At 47.2% G+C, this 20698-nt stretch overlaps 1 protein-coding gene across 2 annotated transcripts; it reads right to left on the bottom strand.

Moving 5' to 3' along the window:
* Window positions 1-107: 107 nt before the first annotated feature.
* Window positions 108-13907, bottom strand: PICK1 (protein interacting with PRKCA 1). Of its 2 annotated transcripts, XR_013922814.1 has the most exons (14): window positions 13846-13907; window positions 12796-12887; window positions 11932-12043; window positions 10882-11010; window positions 10692-10758; window positions 9301-9390; window positions 8848-8901; window positions 8686-8748; window positions 8364-8497; window positions 7485-7577; window positions 6481-6531; window positions 4845-4989; window positions 3079-4585; window positions 108-304 (listed from the first exon to the last, which is right to left on the bottom strand). XR_013922814.1 is itself a non-coding variant. In XM_080353056.1 (13 exons), exons 2-13 carry the CDS (start codon window positions 12834-12836, stop codon window positions 4347-4349), a joined length of 1218 nt encoding a protein of 405 aa, XP_080209182.1. In that variant the 5' UTR covers window positions 12837-12887; window positions 13846-13907; the 3' UTR covers window positions 2581-4346. The 2 variants fall into 2 exon arrangements, 1 of the variants encoding a protein (XP_080209182.1); XM_080353056.1 differs by lacking the exon at window positions 108-304 and having other exon boundaries at window positions 2581-4585.
* Window positions 13908-20698: the final 6791 nt, after the last annotated feature.

Here is a 20698-nt window from a genome sequence, read left to right as displayed (position 1 = left end):
CTGGCCGTGTTTGCATGCACATCAGCATGGGAGGGTAGGTGGGATGTGGGGTGGAGAAAGTTGACACAAAAGCAGATGTAAGAAGTAAGAGGGAGAGGTATAAGAACAGCTGGTCCTTATGTACATACATCCACATACCTACCCAGTGATACATCTCCTTGCATCCTGCACCCGTGCTGGTACAATACAGGCTCAGAGCAGCCCAAACACCAAAAAGAGAAAAAAAAAAGTCTTCTTTCCTCACTTCCAAACCAGCCCTGGAGAAAGTCTTTTGAAGAGACTGCCAAGGACTTCCCCTTTCCTTCTGCGTTGTCACAATACAGAACACAAACAATTAGAGACTCTTTGTAATCAGATCTGGTATGCTTTGGTCTGGTGTCAGTGTTTCCGCCACCCCATTTCCATGGTCAGGACAGCGCCAGGCGAGCTGGCAGCAAGCTTGCGCGGTGGTGTAATCCACAACTATCAGCCAGCATGGGGGCAGACATTGTGTCTCCTGAAACACCTCCTTTGGGCACTGCCAAACTGGTGGGACACCGGCTCGGACCACCTCTGTCTGGAGCATCCTTTGTGGGGGGTAAATTTGGGGCTGTGGCACATGATGCTGTTTTTCCCAGTAGGGAAGCACTGGGCTAGAGGCTGCTGCCAGGGTGCAAAAGGAAGAAATCTAAGCAAGCCTAATGCCATTAGGCGAGCAGCCACGAGACAGAGCCTCGCTGCCAGGAATAGCAGCGCGCCGGCTTTATCTGGGCTGAAGTGAGTCCTGTTGACCCGTGAAGGGAACAATTCAGCCCTGTGGGGGTGGACTTTCAGCACAGGTAAATAAGTGTGTCCCAACTGATTATCTACTCGGCACGAATGGCACCAGGCATGTGTGTATTTTCCTTTTAAACAGAGAAAACCCCCTTACATAAAGGAATCAAAGGTAGGGCAGAAGAACTAAGCCGAAGCTCCTGGGTGCCACTAACGAGGGTGTTGGAGCACGTTGCAAGGCAGGCATGACCCCCTCACCCCCGCTGCAGGGGTGGATTTCTCGTTTCAGAGAGAACAACCTTCCCTGGCATGCTTAAACCACTCTTAATCTGCTTTAGGACTGGATCTTTTATAAACACCCGTGGCCAAAGCCCTTCCTTCCGCTTTCCTGAACTGCTTCACCTTGGAGACCCTGGGGGCACCTGTGACTAGAGCGAGGGATCAAAAACGAAGCAGAGGGCTACAGAGAACGCGGCTCATGGGACCTTCAAAATGGGTGTTTCATTGCAGACAAGACTGACTAAAAATTAATGGGTAATACGCAAAGCCTGCAGGATTATTAAGGCCATTTAAATCCAATGAGGGTACAGGGACACAAAGGAAAGTGTTTCATTTTAGATGCTCCTGAGCAAAGAGCAGTAAATGACAAGAAAAACAAAGGTGCTGAAGAGTGCCATTTTAAGAAAAGACATAGGAACTGCAAAATGAGGGTGGGAAGAAGGTAAAGCCCATGGAGCATGCCCCACCATGACTAACACCACCGTTGTGAGCCAGTCACAGTGGTGACTTTGGGCTTTTTCCTATTCAAATCCCCTTAGAAACACCCCAAATCAGGCTAAGCACCATGACAAACCCCAGACACAAAGCTCTGGTAGAATGAGAAGCAGCAGCAAGGGTGATGGAGCCCCATAGGCATTCATTCAATGCTTTGCAGACTTGTTCTCCCCTCCCACAAAGTAAGATCACAGTTTCTGCTCTGCTTGACCAAGTTGCTCCACAGCTCCTTCCACAGCAAACCCTAGCCCCAGTTTTCCCAGGCCGGCTTGTCCTCATCCACCAATACCTCCCCCAAGAAGTCACCCACAACTTCGCAGAGGTCCAAGGTCCACAGTGTGAAAACAACTGCCCTTGTCAGCACCAGGCAGGTCACTAGAACAAGGTCCCCTCTGTTTCCTTGTCACCAATCAACATTTCCCGCTAAGCCTCCGCTCTTAAATCTTTTCACAAAAGCATGTAAAAGCCCTTAGGGCACAAGATCTCACTACAGACGGTGCTGTGAGACACCCACTCCTCTCTCTTCCCCTCCACCAGCCAGGTTGCCAAAAACCTGGCTACACTGCCTTCCAATTCGTGTTGTTGGCTGTCAGGCAGGCTTTGCTGAAGCATTTTTTTTCTGTTCCTCTAAACTGCTCCACATTTTGGCACAACAAGCAGCTCTGAAAGAGGATCAGGGACTTAAGCATCATCTCAAGCTTGTGATGCAACAGCTGAGCTGTGTGGAGAAGCTGGCCCTGGCGGGCTGCAGGGATGCCACTGCACACGACTGAGGCAGCTGGTGGCTTTACAAGGCTGGTGTTTACCTGGGAAGCCAAGATGCAGAGAATGTGGTATTCCATGGAGGACTGGTCTTGCTCCAGCATTTATAACCTGTGCTGCAGTGACCACATCAGCTTGGCACAGAGATTACCCACCAGTACAAGCAAGATTAAAAATGGCCAGCATATGACACCCATCTTCCCATCACCATATTTTAAGATTAAAACCATGGAGCATGAGTAAACAAATTTCTAAAGAAAACCCATGACAGACAGGAAACGAAATGTCACATTTTTCTTTATTAGAGACAACAATCAGTACATCAGAGTCCATTTAAAGCTTCCAGAGCAGCCTGACCACGAATGGCTTTCTTCCAGGCACCCACAGAGATGACTAAGCTCCAAAAAAACAAACCAAAGAGAAAAAAACCAAACCAAACATCTCAATCATAAATTAATGCCCTTTAAATAACTTCTCTCACTACCACTGGAATGTAATGACAGAGAAGTCAAAACCCTGGCCTCTGAGAAGCACACCACTCCTGGCAGTTGTGCTGCCCACTAAAAGGGAAAGTGCCACCTGAATCTGGCATCAGCCCACAAGGAGGGAGGGAGGGAGGAGAAGAGAAAAGGAAGGAGGAGGGAAGCAGCCTCACTGACCTTGGTTTTCCCTTCCCCCTTCCCTTGTGCTGGGGAATGGGATGTTTGCTGCTGCTTCTGGCTGGCCCAGAGGCAGCACAAAATGGTTGTGCAGAGACGCGAGGGGAGCAGGAGCGGGTGGGCTACTCACGCTTTGCACTAAAAAACCTCAAAGCCTCTGCCTACAGGCCATGTCTTCTTCTCTCCGTAAAGCTTCCCACCTCTCTCCTCTAGTTTAAGGATGGGATATCTCCTTTGCGGTTCTCAGGTGTCTCCTCCTGGCACCTGCACAAGAGAAGAGTGTGCAGGACTGGCTGCACTTCCTCAAGAAGCACATTTCATTATTGTCCATCGCAAAGAGCCACAACAGAAGTGAAAGAGGAAAAAGAAATACCTGCACCTTTGCCGTTATTCCCAGGAACCTCTCTGCCTCAGACAAGCACCTTTACCTCATCAAGCAGGAGGGCTTCTTCCTGAGCCAGATCCCTCCTCTCCCCCAGAGAGGGGCAGAGCCACATCCTGCAAGATTCGAGCCCTGTTCCAGCTGCAGCTGGAACACCCCCTGGGGTATAGCTATGAAGTGTGCATGTGGTGCCAGCTGGGCAGGAGCTCAGGGACGATGAAGAAGATGGTGGTCAGGGACGAGACTTCTAAACCTTTGCAGCAAAGTTGCAGCAGCCCAGCATGGACTGGTTGGAAAAGGCTGGACCAGATGATCCTTGTGGTCCTTTCCAGACTGGTATTCTATGATTCTATGATACCAGCCCCTGCTTTGAGAGCCTCCAGCAGCCCCTTGGGTGGAGGTGGTGATCAGATCACATGTGCCACCACCAGTTCTAGGCACCAGTTCGGACTTGCTCCTGTTTCTTAAAATGTGATGCAAAGATGTGGCAGTGGTGGGAGTGATCCTCCTACAAAAATCAGTCCTGCAGCCCATGGGAGAGACAAGGAAGCTTCAAATAGGCCAGAGAGTGGGGTAAAAAAACCAATGCTGGTGCTAGTAGCACTTTCCCATAGCACAAGGAGAGGACAGAAGGGGGCTGTTCTTGCAATTTGTAATCATCTCCAGATGTTTGATTGGCTTCCATGTGCCAGAGGAGAGTGGTGCACCCCACGTGCTCAGCAGTGCCCTGCCTGCACACAGAGTCACGTGGTGGTGTGGCAGTGGATCATCCTCACACCTTGGCACCCAAGTTGGGCAGCAAAAGTCTCTGGGGGAACAAGTAATATCCAGGCAAACAAGCAAGGGAAGAGAGAGGAAAGCAGAGGTTGGTCCCAATCCAACCAGCTACCCCCACCCGAAGCAGAGGAGGAATCCCAGGCTGCACATACACAGAAATCACGGAGGATGAATTGCCATGTGAAATACATGTTTTTATAACAGTCTGCAAAGTCTTTCCTCTGGCCATGCCAACACAGTCAGGCATCATCAACGAGCTTTTCACCATTTGCGTCCTCCTTCCCGCTACCCTCTCTCTCGCTTCCTCCTTCTTCTTCTGCTCCGTCCATGTATGTGTCCTGCCCATAGTTTAGAGTAGTGCGGGCAAGGTCCACCTCAATGGGAAAGACGTCTGCATCTCGGAGGACGGCGTAGCAGTCGTCGTAGTACTTGGACATCGTGGAGACGAAACGCTGGAGCTGGAACACGATGTCCTGCACTGTAGTGGAGACACGTTGGGAATGAACTAGGTGAAAGCACCCTTCCCAAACAGTGTGAAGGCTGTGATCAAGCCTCCCTCGGTAGCATTAGATACAATCTCCTATGCATTAAAGCGTTTTGGCCCGAGGGTGGATGTCTCGGGCACAACCACAGAAGGGTTCTTCAGCAAAGACTTCTGAACGGAGATGAAGGAGCATAAAGGCCAAAGCTGTGTCTGCCTGAGCCCCTCAGGTGCTGGACACAACAGTGGTACTCACCGTGCTTCTGGTCCAGGAGCTCTATCTTCTCTAGCACGTCCTTCCTCATCTTGGCAAAGCGTGTGCGAGCCTCCTGCCGGCAACGCAGGATAAGGCGGTATTCATAGTTCCCAGTGCTGACCCGGTAGAGGGGTTCATTCAGAGCCTGCCAAAAACACGGTGCCAATTTAGAGACCCCCTCAACAGTGCTTGTATACAGAGTTCTCCTCCTGATGTGGACTCACAATGACCTTGGGTTATTACAGCCCGCTCAGGCTCACTGGAACTGCAATTAGGAAGCAGGAAACATGAGGAAGGCTGAGCCATGTCAGCAACTGGCAGGCAATAGGCCATTTTGAAGGCCAAAGACACACCAACCACCATGAAGAAAAGCATCACTACACTAAGCAAAGAAAATAGGACAGGCACCTTTCAGCCTAGCATGGGGAAGTGGAATGGCATCTAATCTGAACTATTAAGACAGATATTATGAACAAACAAGTCTAGGGTCTCAGGGATATATTAATTTATACTAATCACACAAAAACATCTGCGTTCCTCTGCAAGTTTCACCCTATATTGATTGCATGACATATTATACAACTACAAAGGGAACCTGGTGGTATCTACAACCAACCAGACACAAAGCTGGAAACAAGTAGGGACGGACCTACACATTGTCCACAAAACAGTTTTGAGAGAAAGGGAGTAGGCCTGTCAGGAAAACAGCATTCCTACCTTGCACCTGTAAACATAACATATATAAAAATCTGTGCTACTGACTGTGGCTTGGTAATGCACACCGCCTGCCCCAAAACCCAAAAACGTCATTATGCAAGACTGGGATTCTTTTCTTTCCATTTAGCAGGAAAGATATAATTAAGTGTTGCATTAGAAAAGTTTTATTCCTTCCTGGCACTAAGAACTAGGCATTCCAAAAATTCAAATCCCTGCTCTGAGATCAATACCTAGGATAAAACAAGATTTTACTTTTATACAGAGAAATTCAGCATGTAGGGGACACCATTAACTTATCTTACACAGAGCAGCTAAAGATTACAATTGTAAAACTCTAAAACAGACAGCAAACTGTTACTGGAGAAAGTAGCCAGTTTTTTTTTTTTTTTCGGAAGTCTTCTGATTTTATATTACTTATTTTTATTTTAAAAAAACCCTACTGTTAAGAGAGATCCTTTAATCAATTTTCAATTTTTCAACTACATACGCAGCTTTCACATACGTTTTGCTAGAGAAGCTAAACCTCCATTTCTCAGAAACAAGTCCAGAATTAATGATAAGCTGTGCACTACACACAAATGGAATCTGTGAAGATAACACCTTAATCCTCCTTCCACAAGCTAATATTACTTAAACGCTGAGACAGGCAACCACCGAGCAAACAAGCTGCAGAGAAGTCTGGTTCTTTTACTACGCCATGGGACCAGTGCTTCACAACAGTTATTGGCAGAGTTTCCCAAGTAGCATTTACGGGTCTCCAGTTTCTAATATATTAAGCACAAATTTGCATAATTCTTAGTGTGCGTTCACTAGCTCGGGTGCACACAGGCACAGAAACGCTTTTGTAATTACAAGGCAGTGTGTATAGGGATGCTGCAAAAACGGAGCATGCAGTTATTGCCACAGTACCAGTACTCACAATGCAGCTGTACTCTTCATCATCCATCTCTTTGACTTTCAGGCAGTAAGACTTCAGAGAATTTAAAATAATTAAAAAAAAAAAAAAGGCAAAACAAGAAATAAATGTTAAGAATTAGTAGCAATTTCACCATCACCCACAGCCACTGGGTTGTACCATTTCAAGCCCTCCTTCAATGCTACAGCGAGGGCCACTGAGGAAAGCACATTGGGATCAGAGTATATTAAATATCCCAGGTGGAAAGAAAATGTATTTAAAGAAAGACAGGAAGGGAAAACAGTGAGGAAGAGACAATGTGCTTACTGTTTATATTGCAGGAGCAAATACTTTAGATAAGTATAACCAAGTAAAAGAAAAATCCTGCATTCATCTACTGTTCAGGAAAACACAGTACCGGAAAAGTATGTGGAGGGAATAAATAGATTAAAAAAAAACAAGATTAATTGTGGGAAAGATTGATGTGGGAAGAGATGGTGACATATTCACTTGCCTTAGGGCTGCAGCTCCAAATAATTTTCTCAACAGATAAAAGGAAATAGATTCCTATAGCTACCAAACAGATGCACTATTTTGGAGGCACAGAAAAAGCATAGCCTAAATGGAAACAAACATGATTTGACAGTGGTTTAATCTAGCTAAAGAAAGACTATACAAAACTCCCTGAAAATATGGACTCTGAGGCTGGTGAGCTATTTAGGGGAGTTCAAGAACACAAGTTGCATAGGAACCTTTTACAAATAAATAAGAAAATTAAATTGGTGTTGTAGAAAATAAGTCAATTGGGTTCTGGGAGATCTCTCTTACCACTGAGAACTATTTGGTGTTTGAATCTGAGTAATCTGGCAACAAAGAATTGGAAAAAATACTGCATTCTCACATGGACTGTGGAAGGATGGACATGTGGCTGTATAGGCTATATGTGACCCTCAGGCTAAGCTTCTATGGAACATAACGTCAACCAGCACTAAAAATAAAACAAAACAAAAACCAAACCAGCGACTCACCAAATATTCAAACTTGACATCCAGGTATTTTTTGATAGTCAGCCTTGTGTCAGGAATGGCTTTATTCAGATATGTGTTCAAGTCAGTGAGCATCTGCAAAGCAAACATCCTGTTGCTGAATGTCAGACCAAAAAGCAGGACTACAATTCATCAAGTGCAACCTTCTAACCAGCATGGGTCATGAGGCTGCCTCAAGTGAACACTTTTTAATTAGGGTGTATCTGAAAGAAAATGTTTGATCTTGAGTCAGAATTGCCATGATTAGAGCATCCATTACAGTCACCAGCAAGTGGCTCCAGCGTTAGGAATCCACGCCTCACTTCTGGTCTGAATTTGTCTTCTTTCACATAATCTTGTTTCATTTTCAATTAGTCCTGGAAACCACCTTCCCTGACTCAATGGCCCACTACCCAATGCTGTACATCCAACGTGGCACTGAAAGTGGTGCTCAAATAAAAATTTAATACTCTCTTTGTTAAACTAAGTGGGCAGATCCCCAGGAGACTCTCACTCAAGTATACTGACTGAAATTCTTAAATTGTTCCTGGACTGTTTATCTAAACTCTTTTAAGTTTAGTGATGTTCTTTTAACTATGGGTAACACTATCAGGGAAAGGGCTCTAAGGGACTACACTGAACAAACTACCCTCTCATCCCCAAAAGAAAAGGAGAGGAATGTACTCATGTGCAAAAGTCAAAGGCACATGACTGATATATTCAATATGTAACCTCTTAGGTTCTTTATGAACAGTTCCCTGAAGGAAAGTAAAGACAGTTCTTCCTGAAATTATCTTTAAGACCACACCTTCAAAGACAGGCTTTTGTCTTTCTAGATTCCCCTCTTCTCCAGACCCTTTACACCTATGGTTAATTCTTTACCGGCTTAATGGTTTTCAGAAGGTGAATCCCAAACTTCTCAATGTTGCGATGGGCATCCGCAAATTTTATAAAGGCTTCACTGGCAGCTGGTTGTGGCTCCCGTACACCAATGACAGAGAAAACGTCTCCAAATGCTGGATGAGGGTAACAAATACAAACAGATGAAAGAAGTTGGCCCTGAAGAAGAACCTTGCCTCCAGTTACTACCACTCCTTCACATAACCTTGCAGGTAGCTGAGGAATAATTCTACATATTCCCTAAAGACCACAAGTTGGCAGGGCATGTTTTCAATGTCTGCTCCCTTCACTCAAGATTCTTTACCTCTATGTGTCTGAGACAGCTCAAAAAAAGCTCTGAGAAGACTCTTCGTGTGCTCTGTCAAGCCTGTGGTGGAAACCAGGAAAAGCATTTTAGTAATTTCACTGAAACATAACACAGGCATCTTTCTCTCCCACCTGGTGTCCGATGGATGACACAGTTTACCTTTGTATAGCTCTGCAGTCCTCTCCAGCTCCTCTAATCTCTTTACCAGTCCATCTAAATGGAAACAAGAATCAGAATACAGAGTTAAAACAGTCAAATCCAGGACATGGTTAACACCTGACAGACTACAAAAACACCAGTTTAATATTTTTCATTCAAATTTCCCTCATCTCTAAAGCCCGTCCCCTGGTCCAACACGAGAAGCTTTTAAAATAACTGCCAATCAGTTTTACAGAGTGGTGTCATCACCTATCAGCACTCATTGCCCATTTTAAATTAATTTGAATTTAGCTAACATTTAAATGGCCCCAGAGACAGGATAGGGCTGCGAGGCACAGCAGAAGGAAAGAATTATGAAGGAATAATGTGGAACATGCAAGTAACTTTTAAAAGCTGGTAAGCACAAGAGGGTAAGTGTTGCCTTATGAAAATGTCCTCCTGGACAATACTTACCATTGCAAAGTATGGCCCGGCTTAATCCCAGAGCATCCGCTGTCCCTGAGCTCATGTTCTCTACCAGTCGATGCTTTACCTTCTTCAATACTAAAGGTCAAAAGAGAGTTGCAAACCAGGCTCAGAGTAATTTCTGTGGGCATGAAAAGCTCACTAGTGTACTTCACTGGTTTCTCACTGAACTTAACTCACTCTTGAGGCAGCAAACAGAAGAAGAAAACCATAGAAACTACATGTTCAGTCAAGCCATGCACAGCACATCCTCTATCTTGCCTGTCTGTTCCACTCTCACATCCTGTAACTTCACCCAATAGGGCCTCAGCGCTTCTTTTGGAAGACTATTCTAACAAATAACTTCACTATAAGCTACCTATCATGATATTTGGAACTAAACTTTCCTTATGCTACTTGCTGTATTACTTCAGCTGAAGTCAAGAGACAAGCCTGAAAGCAAGACAAATAGGATTTAATGCTCAAAGTTATCCCTTTGCTTACTTTTCTCTTTTGGATCTTAATTAAACCCTTTTGTCACCCTTTGATGGAATTCCTTTCTGTCTTTGGTGGTCATACCCTGCAAATTACAAGAGACAATTATGTCCTCTTTGGAATCAGATGCCTCCAGCTATATATATTTATTTAGAGGCAAACTTGCAGGGGTGCCAAGTGCCTGCAGCTCTCAAGAACTCAGCTGAAGCCACAGTGTTCAGCATCTCTGGAAAAAAATACATTCCCACCACACTTCAGTTTCCCCAGAAATCCATCTAATTCCTCCCCATTATCCTGAATGCCTATCAATTCATTAACAACTTAATCACCACAAAAATAAATGAAAGCAAAAAGAACAGATAGATTTTTTAGTAAAGTGAGAAACATAGACCATATCAAAGAGACTGCTGTGTAGGTATAGTTCAATAAACACACTTTGTTTTAGAAATAAAGCCTCCCCTATCTACTATAAAATTCATGGTCGTACAAAACTCAATGTAGACAGATATTTCATCACTGTTCTCCAAGCTGAGAAACTGCAACCAGTGTTTTTCAACAGACAGATTTCTGTGTATAGCTGAAAATCTTAATAGATCAGCATAACTAGCATGTATTAAAAACAAATAAATTAAATTATTATCTAGTTGAGTTTGCTAAACACAGCAAGGAAAAACAAGCCTCCTGCAACAAGTCAAGCCTCAATTTGACTTTCAAGACTGCTTTGAGACGTCAGGGAAGGATTCTATTAAACCTGTAATTCTTTTTGACAGTATTCATTTGAAAATGACTGAGTTAAGAGGAAGAATGGAATCAGAATTTCACTTTGTTTTTAGCTGGGACCAATCTTTCACACCCTCCCACCCTGTGTCACTTTAACAGTCTAGGGAAAAAGAAACCAGTCTTACCGATATCCAAAGACTTGCCCTGCTTTGGGTCAGCCTGAAGCTTGTTGTAGTGTATTGTTACTTCTCCCTGGAGAAAGACCAAATCCAAAACTGCTGTGCTGGAAGCAAGTAGCAGTGTCTTCCTTTACCAGTGGACAATAAAACACAAACTACAACCCAGAAGCTCCAGTTTCCCCCTCCTACCTCTCACCTTTACCATCTGTATCATCTTGGCCACCTCCACTTTGGTCTTCCCTTTGACAGACTTGCCGTTCACTCCCGTGATCTCATCACCAGCTGCTACGGTGCCATCCAAGGCTGCTGGGGTGTTATCAAATACCTAGCAGAGAAGAGAAAGAGCACAGGTACTCTTGAATCAAAAGGAAGAGAAAGGAGAATGCAGGGCTAAACAACAAAAAAGAGACCATTACATCCCTTCTACTTAACTCAGTTGTATTTTGTTCATGGTGAAGCCACGATTTTTCCCCTTTCCTAACTAAGAGGCAGGCAGATCATCTTGTTTTCTCAGGAAGTCCTTGCCTCCAAGATGTAGCTCCTCAAGCACAGGATTTATTGATGTTGAGAATGTCACATTGCTCCCCCCTGTCAATTCTCATACGCTCTCCAAGGAGAAGTATGATTTCAGAGGCCTTAATTTAATTCTTCCACACCCATTAGGTACTAGGGTAAGGAAACCTCACAGAATCACAGAATGGTTGGGGTTGGAAGGGACCTCTGGAGATCATCTAGTCCAACCCACCTGCTAAAGCAGGTTCACCTGGAGTAGATTGCACAGGAATGCATCCAGGTGGGTTTTGAATGTCTCCAGAGAAGGAGACTCCACAGCCTCTCTGGGCAGCCTGTTCCAGTGCTCTGGCACCCTCAAAGTAAAGAAGTTTTTCCTCATATTCAGATGGAACCTCCTGTGCTTCAGTCAGTGTCTGTTGCCCCTCATTGGGCACCGCTGAAAGGAGTCTCGTCCCATCCTCTTGACACCCACCCTTGAGATATTTATAAATATTGATGAGAACCCCTCTCAGCCTTTTCTTCTCTTCTCCAGGCTGAACAGACCCAGCTCTCTCAGTCTCTTTTCATAAGAAAGGTGCTCTAGGCCCTGATCATCTTCAAAGCCCTCATTCCCTGGGAAATAAGATGATGTCTCCCACGTTGAGACAAACAACACAGGGCTCTCCACACTTCCCATCTCCCAGGTCAACAGTGTTTTACAAAGGTAACTTATTCTTCCTCCCCGAGTGCCCACCTGGACAATGTAGAGACAGGGGCAGTACTGTGCTCCTCCCCCAATGCTGATCCCAATCAGGTTCTGAGAGTCCTTCTTCAGGGTCACCGTCCCAGGTACAGTGGGGATGCCCCTAGAATGAGAGCAGGTGAATGGGTAACACAGTAGGCAGAGCTGCACGTGTCTGAAATGGCTCTGGCGTCTGAGCCAACACAAACTGAAAACATAACAGGTGTCACACATTTGAATTCAGTATCTCCACCACAGAGTCTATCAGCACTGGCCAGCAGAAGGACCTTCTGGGCTATTTTTTGAGAAATGGTGGGAGAAATACGCTCATCCACTGCTACGCACTGAGGAAACTCTACCATGTTTTAGAGAGTGTTTTAGCTGCTCTTAGTGCTGGAGTGAGAAGAAACTTGCACAGTGTAAACGAGATAGAAGTGCTCCATGTCAAATTCATTGCTAATTTCATCAGACCTTTTACTTGCTCAGGAAATGCCAGTGTTCTTCTCCTTACAGACCTAAGGAGTCCAGAGTTTCTCTCCACTGATTCCTGCCTCTTATTATCTTTCCTCCATTGTAAATATTCTTTTCTCTAGCTAAAGTCACTAATTTACAGAAGATGTGTCTGCACTACTCTGCAGTCAGAAATGCAGAGTAGCCACTGCAGAGCAATAGAAAGTGCTCTCCTCTGCTCACCAGCACGGCAATGCTTCATCCCCAGTTCCCAGAGGGAGCAAGAAATCAGGACTGAACAGTAAATCTGACCTTTCAGCACACAGCGTCAGGAGCAGGTAAACTTATCCGCTCCCACTAGGTCTTGGCTGCAAAGACTATTTCTATTGTTAGCAAAAAACAGGAAAAGAAAAGTGAAATACTCACAGCTTATCTTCTTCAATATCATAGTCCAAATCTGCAAACATTGTTTTAGTTAAGTGAAGCCTGTTCACCTGAAACTGCTTATTCCAAACTTCCTGGGAAGAAAGAATAAACCCCAATAAACCAGTGATCTCAAAAGAAAACAGCAGAGAACCAGCAGAGAATCAACCTGTCACCCTTGTCAATCCCCACCTCCTCTTTTTTTTTGAACTTCACATCGTAGTTTCTGTTCTTATATCTAAGACACAAAACATGTCAAGTATCTCTGATTCTCTGCTCGGAATGAAACAGAAGAAAGCCCTCAGATTTCAATGATGCATGCTTCAAAACCCACCCACATGCAGTATCTCCAAAGCACAGAACAAAACATGGTCTGTCTTGGAAGCTGCTTCTCCACACGCGCTACCTGCCCAGCATCCTGGCTGCTACAGATATTTAGTTTATCTCCTACTTCTGCTAAACACCTCTGGTTTGTTCTTGACTTCAGAGCAACTCACGTCACTTTTTGATGCTCATCTCCTATCTTGGGAGGCTATGCAAAGCTTTTCGTAACCGATTTTCACAAAAAGCATCATCATTTCCCCACAGACAAACCCCCCTGTTTAATTTTCGATTTAGCAGAAGCGTTTTTTTGGCAGCACCAAAAGCGGGGTGACACCGGCTCGCCGCACGGTGGCAGCGGCCACCCGAGGCGGTGACACGTCCAACCCCAGCGGCTGCCGAGGGCTCCTCTGACACCTGGCCTCGCACCTCAGGCACAGCCCTTGGCCGCTGCGTGCTCCCAACGGGCCCGCCGGCTCCCGCCCGCCCACCGGGCTGGGCCCGCACCGCGCAGCAGCACAGGGCCCTGACAACGGGACGTCCCGCGGCCCGAGGCCTCGGCCCCGAGGGTACGGAGGGGCAGCGGGCACCGGCACGGCCGTTTCGGGGGGATCGCCCTGACAGAGCCCGGGAGGGGGAGGGGGAGCAGGACCCCCAGCCCCTCCCCCACAGACACGGTCGCCGGTCGCGGCCCTGAGGGGCGGGGGTGGGAGGGGGTGTCCCGTGGCTCACCGGAAGTGGCTGCCCGGCGCGCGGGCCCCGCCGCCACCTGCCGCCCGGTGCTGTCAGCCCGCGACACGTCACCGCCGGGGCCAGCCCGGAAGCAGCCGCGGGACCCCGCCCCCTCCGCGCGCGTCGTGCCGCGTTGCCATGGGGACGGGCGCCGGCAGGGGGCGGGGCCGGCGCCGGCTCGCTCCTGCCGCCATCTTGGGAGCGGCGGAGTGGTGGCGGTGGTCTCGGGGTCCTGGTTCTGCGCTTGGGCTCCTCCGCCCGGGAGGGGCTCACCCCAGCGCAGCTAGCCCCCTACGGTGTCTCCCAGGTGTCCCCCTCCCCGTCCCGCTCCTCTTGGGGTTGCTGAGGTACCCCAGTCCTGGAGGAGCAGCGGGAGGCAGAGCCTTTGGGGGCAGTGAGTCTCTGAGGTGGCAGCTGAGGAGTCACAGGACCATAGAATAGTCGGGGTTGGAAGGGACCTCTGGAGATCATCTAGTCCAGGGGTGTCAAACTCATTTTCAGCGGGGGCCCCATCACCCTCACGGTTGCCTTCAAAGGGCCAAATGATGGGCTGAAAATGAGTTTGATACCCCCGATCTAGTCCAACCCACCCATAGCAGATTGCACAGGAATGTGTCCAGGTGGGTTTTGAATGTCTCCAGAGAAGGAGACTCCACAACCTCCCTGGGCAGCCTGTTACAGTGCTCTGGCACCCTCAAAGACGAGATGTTTCTCTGGGAGCTGCTGAGCTGGATGAGTTTAAGGGTTTTACCACACAGCACGGGACAGCAGCACCGTGGCTTGTCCTGCTGCTGTTTGTGGATCACGGTGAGCTATCAGCTGTTTGGTCATCAGGAGGGCCACCCAAAGTGTGCCCACCTCAAGGCAACAACACTTCTTGCACTTGTCACTTGCACTGTTACCTGTGGAAGGTGACACCCCTACACAAACACACCCAGCACTGGCCTCCCACAGAAGGGAGCGTTTCAGAAAGACATTTGTGAACATGGACATGTCCCAAACTGATGATTCAGATAACAGCAGGGGCACAAAGGGCTTTGAAACTGGCTGGCACAATTTCTCGTGCTGCTGGCAAGGCCGCGGTGGTGACCTGTGGAAGAAATGTTTTGGAAGCCTGTCAGCACAGCTGTGTCCAAAACCACCATGTGTACAGCAGGATCACCAAGTTTCTGCGCTGTTCTGTCCTCAGCGATGTGTGTGGCAGGGTAGGGATCAGGTGTGCAAATGCATTTTCTGCCTCCATCAAGACAGCACCATCACTGGGAGAATGCTTTCATTTCCCATAGGAATGCAGTTGCCTGTTGCATTACGTGTCATCTCTTCCAGCACTGCTGGCTTCTGAGCAATTATCAGGCTGCCAAACCTGACTTATTGACCCAGATTTTTTTAAAAAGGCAGTTTTTGAACTGAAAACTCCACTGTGATCAGCAACAAGGACTGGCCGATGACAATGACCTCTCTTGCTGGCTGAGAGAGTGTCTAGTGTTTGCAGCGTGCAGCCCCATGAACCTCTTGACTGCGTACATCAAAACACCAACTGAAGCCACCCACAACGCTGGAGTACAAGGGCAAGAGCGTGTTGTTAATAATCACTTTGAAGTCCTGGGTCTAAGAGGTGGTTTATTTATGAAGGGAAGCTGAATGAGAAATGCAGTCCTTCAAGTGGGAGCTCTGTGGAGAGCAGAGGCTGACACCCTGACCCTGGATGCTGACGGGAGTTTTCCCTCAGTGAGGCACTGGAATTGATGAGCCAGGCCCTCATCTCTACAAGTGAGGAGCTCGCTGGGGCTCAGCAGCAAAGCAGCGCTTGGCCCTGGCTGAGGATGATGCACAGGACACAGAGTTAGTCTCTTCCCAAGGCTTTTTGCACAGCAATAGGCAAGAGGCAAGTGTTGCAAGTTGCGTCATGGAAATTCCAGTTAGCTAAAAGGAAAAAAAAATACAATAAGGGTGGGTAAGCAGTGTTGCAGCAGCCCAGAGGTGGTGGAATACACACCCCTAGAGACAGTGAAAATGTAACTGGACAGATTCTACAATGCTGTGATCCTGAGAGAGATCCTGCAACGTTTGAAAACATTTTCCTGTGTAATCCTCTTTCAAATTCTTGAATCAAAACAACTGTCCATAGCTTGCTTCTTCTTAAATATTTTGAAATGTGCTTTTTTTTTTTTTTTTAACTTGTCCCCCTGTCCTCCTCAGAGCATATAACCTCGCTATTGACAGCTGGGTGGTGACATATTTGTGATATGATTACATTGCATCCCCTGCTGAACTGCAGCCCCTGGCTGACCGGGCACTGCTGGACGCAGAGGAAACCCCGCACAACCCCCCGAAGCTGACAGCTCACACAGACAAGGCCTGATGAAGCAAGTGTCACACAGCAGATCGTGGGCAGAGGCTCAAGTCGGGGCTGCTGCCTGTCCAGGGCAGCTCCGTGCAGCAGCTCAGGGCTTTGGGTGCCCCACGCTGTCCCTTCGCTGCCTCCTGCCCCTCAGGGTCCCCCCGGGAGGAGGTGGCCACCGGGCCGGCTGGGCTTTATTTGTGAGCGGGGAGCTCCACCGTGTGGGCACTGCCGAGAGCTTCTGCTGCAGGAGGGGCGCCTGGATTCGGGGTTCGCAAAGGTGGGATAACTCTCCTACTCTACTGCAGGGGGCGGTGTGGGGGGGAAACCTACCCTGTTTCCCCGAAAATAAGACAGGGTCTCATTTTTTTTGCTCCAAAAGATGCGTTAGGGCTTATTTTAAAGCGATATCTTATTTTTCCATGAACAACAATCCACATTTATTCTTGGAACCAACAAAAAAAAATAAAAAATCAACATTTATTCCAATGTAGTCATGTCGTCACATTCTGGAACATCATAATAACTCTCCAAACCCTGAATTCCATCATGAATTTCTTGTCACTCTATTTCCTTTTTCCATGTATAACGCTCTACATTTATTGATACTCATGAACAAAAATCAACATTTATTCAAACACAGTCATGTCACGCCAGCAGGACTACCTGATCTGCGTGTGGGAGCCCAACACTTGCCAGCCCTCATTGTTTTGGGTCTCATGGGGTTTTCTGAGTGCAATTCTTTTGGGGGTGCCTGCTTTTCTTGGTGAAGGGTCTATCTGTCCTGCTGCATTCCATTGCCAATTAATTTTACTTTTTTACATGTATAGCTGCCTGGACACTATTTAAATTGACTTTCAAAATGAACTGTAGCTAGGGCTTATTTTTGGAGTAGAGCTTATATTTTGAGCATTCTCCAAAATCATGAAAAATCATGCTAGGGTTTATTTTTTATGTAGGTCTTATTTTCCAGGGAAAAGGGTAGAACTACCTGCATAACATAAATCATTTGCTTGTGCTCAAGAGGGTTGCCCAGAGCTTTGTGTGCGGCCGGGCAGCAGACTGTTTCCAGGATCCCACTTCTCCTGAGTGCACTTCTGCTACTAGAGGTGCAAGGGGAAAAAATGCCTCGTGAATGTCTCCTTTCCTGCAGCTCCTGCCACTAGAAAGACAGACAGGAGGCAGAACTGGCCTGGGGTAAAAAAACAAACCCCAGACAAATAAACAAACAAAAGCCCCCAAAAAACCAAACCAACAAACAAAAAAACCCCACCTGCTGACACTGACAAGACCAAAACCTGTAGGACTGATGTGCCTTGCTTTTGTGCTGCTCCGCTGACATGTGCGCATTGTCTGTGTCCTTCTGCCTGGCCCTTAAGCGTCAGCCTTTGTACACGTGTGCTGACTGACCCTACCTTTTGTGTACGGTCGTTCCAACATGTCCAAGATCGATGGGAGTCTCTCTGTGTGAGATGCAGAATGAATCTGCACGTGCCCTAAAACCGTGTCTGTCTGAATATTAGAAATCCCGGTGATCACCTTCTCTCAAAGGAAAAGTAATGAACTACTGCTGAAAATGGTAATGTAAAATAAAAAAATAAGGCTTGATGGCCTGTAAAAAATACCCCAGGAAGCTGTTTGTGCTCAAGAATAGGTCTGAATAATTGCTTCAAATATTTGAAATGCAGTTTTATCCTGAAAAGTGGGCTCACTGCTTAATGTCTACTGATACAGCTTGGATCAAAAGGGCTTAGTTTGCACATACAGACATATTTTCACCCTTAAATAGAAAACCCATGAAAAGTCATCCCAGGCTCTGAGAGTCAAACTGCCTCTGCTTGTCTTTCATCACGTGTAATAAGGAGTCCGCAAACAGATCACACGTTGCATGACTAGTTTAGCTTCTTGGCACTCAGATGCATTTCTCCGTACTGAATCTCATGTTTCTGGCTGCTTTTCTGCTACTGTTTTCAGCATCAACACGACTAATGCTGAGCTAACACCCTCCTCAGTTGCTGTCCCTCAAGCCTTGTTGTCTGTTTTTTTGGGGAGAACTTTTGGTGGGTAAGTGTGGGAATTGTATTCCCTGCCCATCGCTCCACAGCCTGCCTGCCCTGTCCCTGCTCCACTTCTGCTGGGTGCTCCAGAGCCCTGCAGGGGCCTCTGCATGGGGCGTGTGGAAGATAGAGGTGGAGGTGGTGGCCCCACTCAGGTGGCTTAGGGGACAGTCATGCTCAGGGGTGGTTTATCACATGCTGGAGTGGGAGTTTGCTGTTAGCACGTGTCCTGAGGCTACCAACTCCGAGAGGAAAGGGTGAGAAATGTTGTAAACTTAGCTACAAATAGCCTGACTGCTTATTTCCCAAACTGTACATCTTATCACTGCTGTATTAAAACTCCCAGAATGAGATTTACCTTCAGTTCATCCTGCCAAGCTGGAGGTCCTCTCCCATGGGGGCACCAAGCTCTGAGTGCTTGCCCCATGGAGTTTCAGCAGAACACAATATTGCTGTCCTTTGGAGTTCAGGCTGACTTAGTTTGGATGGTGAAATGTTACATTTTTGGGATGAAAAGCGGTATTTTTGTGCATTGATTCTGTCCATCTGTGTTCGCCCTCTTTCCCCACTCAGTGTTTTAATTGTCCTTCTTCTGAAATTTCCGGCATTTAAGATTATCAGAAGCTTACACAGAGGGAAGAAGCCTGATGAAATGGACAATGCTCTATGGCAGATGCATTGTATTTCCACGTGCACCAAATAGGTTTCATTCTCCCTTGAATTTGTCCCCACAGATTTTCTCCTAGTCAAGGAGATAGTTCTCAGGAGCATCTGTCCCTACCTATCACTATTATACATCCTCAGTGCTGACCCGCCTGAAGGTCCAGCTGTTACCTGTATGAAAACGTTACATGCAAAGGCAGTATATTTACAACTTGAAAAAACAGTGACTTAAAACCTGGTGGGTTTTCTGAGACCACCTGCAGGTGGAAAGCAGGGACCCTGACTTGGGTGATAGTTTTTAATTTATAAGGCCTTCCAGCCTTTCCACACCAGAGGAGTGACCACACGCTGTTGCACAGCCCAGGACTGCCAGTCTTGTGAGGCGCTGTCAGTCAAAGCTTGGGAACCTTGAGTTGAGCCCTTAGGGTGTGGAGCCCCACAGTGGGATAGCAGTAGGGTGTATGGGGGACCATATCTCACGAGCGCTGGTGGAGTGGAAGGTGGGAGACAGACAGAGACTTACCCTCATTATGCATGGGTCTAACATGCCCAATTACCCCATCCTCTCTTCACCTCTGCGATGTAAAAGACTCTTGTTGAGAGTGGTCATAATTCATGGTGAACATCCCACCTCCCCCTTACTCTCTTCACACCCGCTGCTCTCCATTTTCCTCTCAGAGAAAAATGTGTCTTTGATGAAATGAAATGGCTCAGTCAAAGAACCCCTCAAATGGTTGGGGACCCCTGCACTTGGCCACCCTTGCCCACTTCCCAGCTCTATTTCTGGCCGAGTTTGGAGTTTAAGTGGGCTGACCTTGTGCCCTGGCTGCCCCGGGGGTCAGTGATGAAAGCGGATGGAGGCTTCGCAGTCAGGTCTCTTGTGTGTGACTCTTTTGTTCCCGGACAGGGGTGCGCAGTGCCTGGGACAGTGCTTAATTGTTCGGGGACACTGCTTTACCCGTCATGCCCTTCCTCAGACGGCCCCAGCCCTTCTTGCTCATGCGTGGGAGGGAGGCAGCTTCTCCACTCGGTGTAGGGAGGAGGAAGCAGAGTCTGTGTTGCTCAGCATCATTTCTGGCTGTTTATCAATCTGTGCAATAAATTTTGTGGAATGCCAGAAAAAAAAGAAAAAGAAAAAAAAAAGAAAAAGAAAATTAAAATAATTACTTCCTGGCATTTTGTGATTCCTGTCTGCCACTGAGTGCATCCTGCCTTGTCCTGCCATGCAGGCAAGAGTAACGTCACCTTGTCCTGGCCAGCCAAACTCCGTGGGATACGCCCTGACATCCAGAGCTCCCTCTGCCCTTCTGCAAGTGTTTAATGAGGAAAGTTTGATGGGTCAGGCCTGAGGAACCAGGCTAGCCCAAGTGGAGGCGATGAGTTTGCACCAGGGAGTGCAAAAGCTTTGGCTTGGGACACATCAAAAAAGCTGGGTGGTATTGTGGGGCAGCAAGCCCAGGGCTGGAGGTATTGAAGATCCTGAGCTGGGCACCCACACCTGGCACTGCCCTAGGGAGCAGTGGGTTTGCTATACGTATGCATGGACAGGGGATGATGCTGAACAATCCGTGGTGTGATGATGAAGAGTTGAAGGTTTACAAATGTCCGTGAAGGATGTAGGTCAGCAAAGTGCAGCACGAGCATGTGGGAAGCCTTGTACCACTCAATACCTCTTTGGCTGCCCCCTCAGCATCTTTCTTTTCTCAGTGAGTCCTTCCTGTGCTTTACATCTTCATTACAGCTGGAGGTTGGGGCAGAAGCCTCCACAGCAGACCCTCCCCTCTGCCATTTC

Source organism: Nesoenas mayeri, assembly GCF_963082525.1.
Source record: "Nesoenas mayeri genome assembly, chromosome: 1".
NCBI classification, from domain to species: domain Eukaryota; kingdom Metazoa; phylum Chordata; class Aves; order Columbiformes; family Columbidae; genus Nesoenas; species Nesoenas mayeri.
The sequence above is the reverse complement of the archived record's forward strand: the minus strand, read 5'-3'. Positions and strand labels throughout refer to the sequence as shown.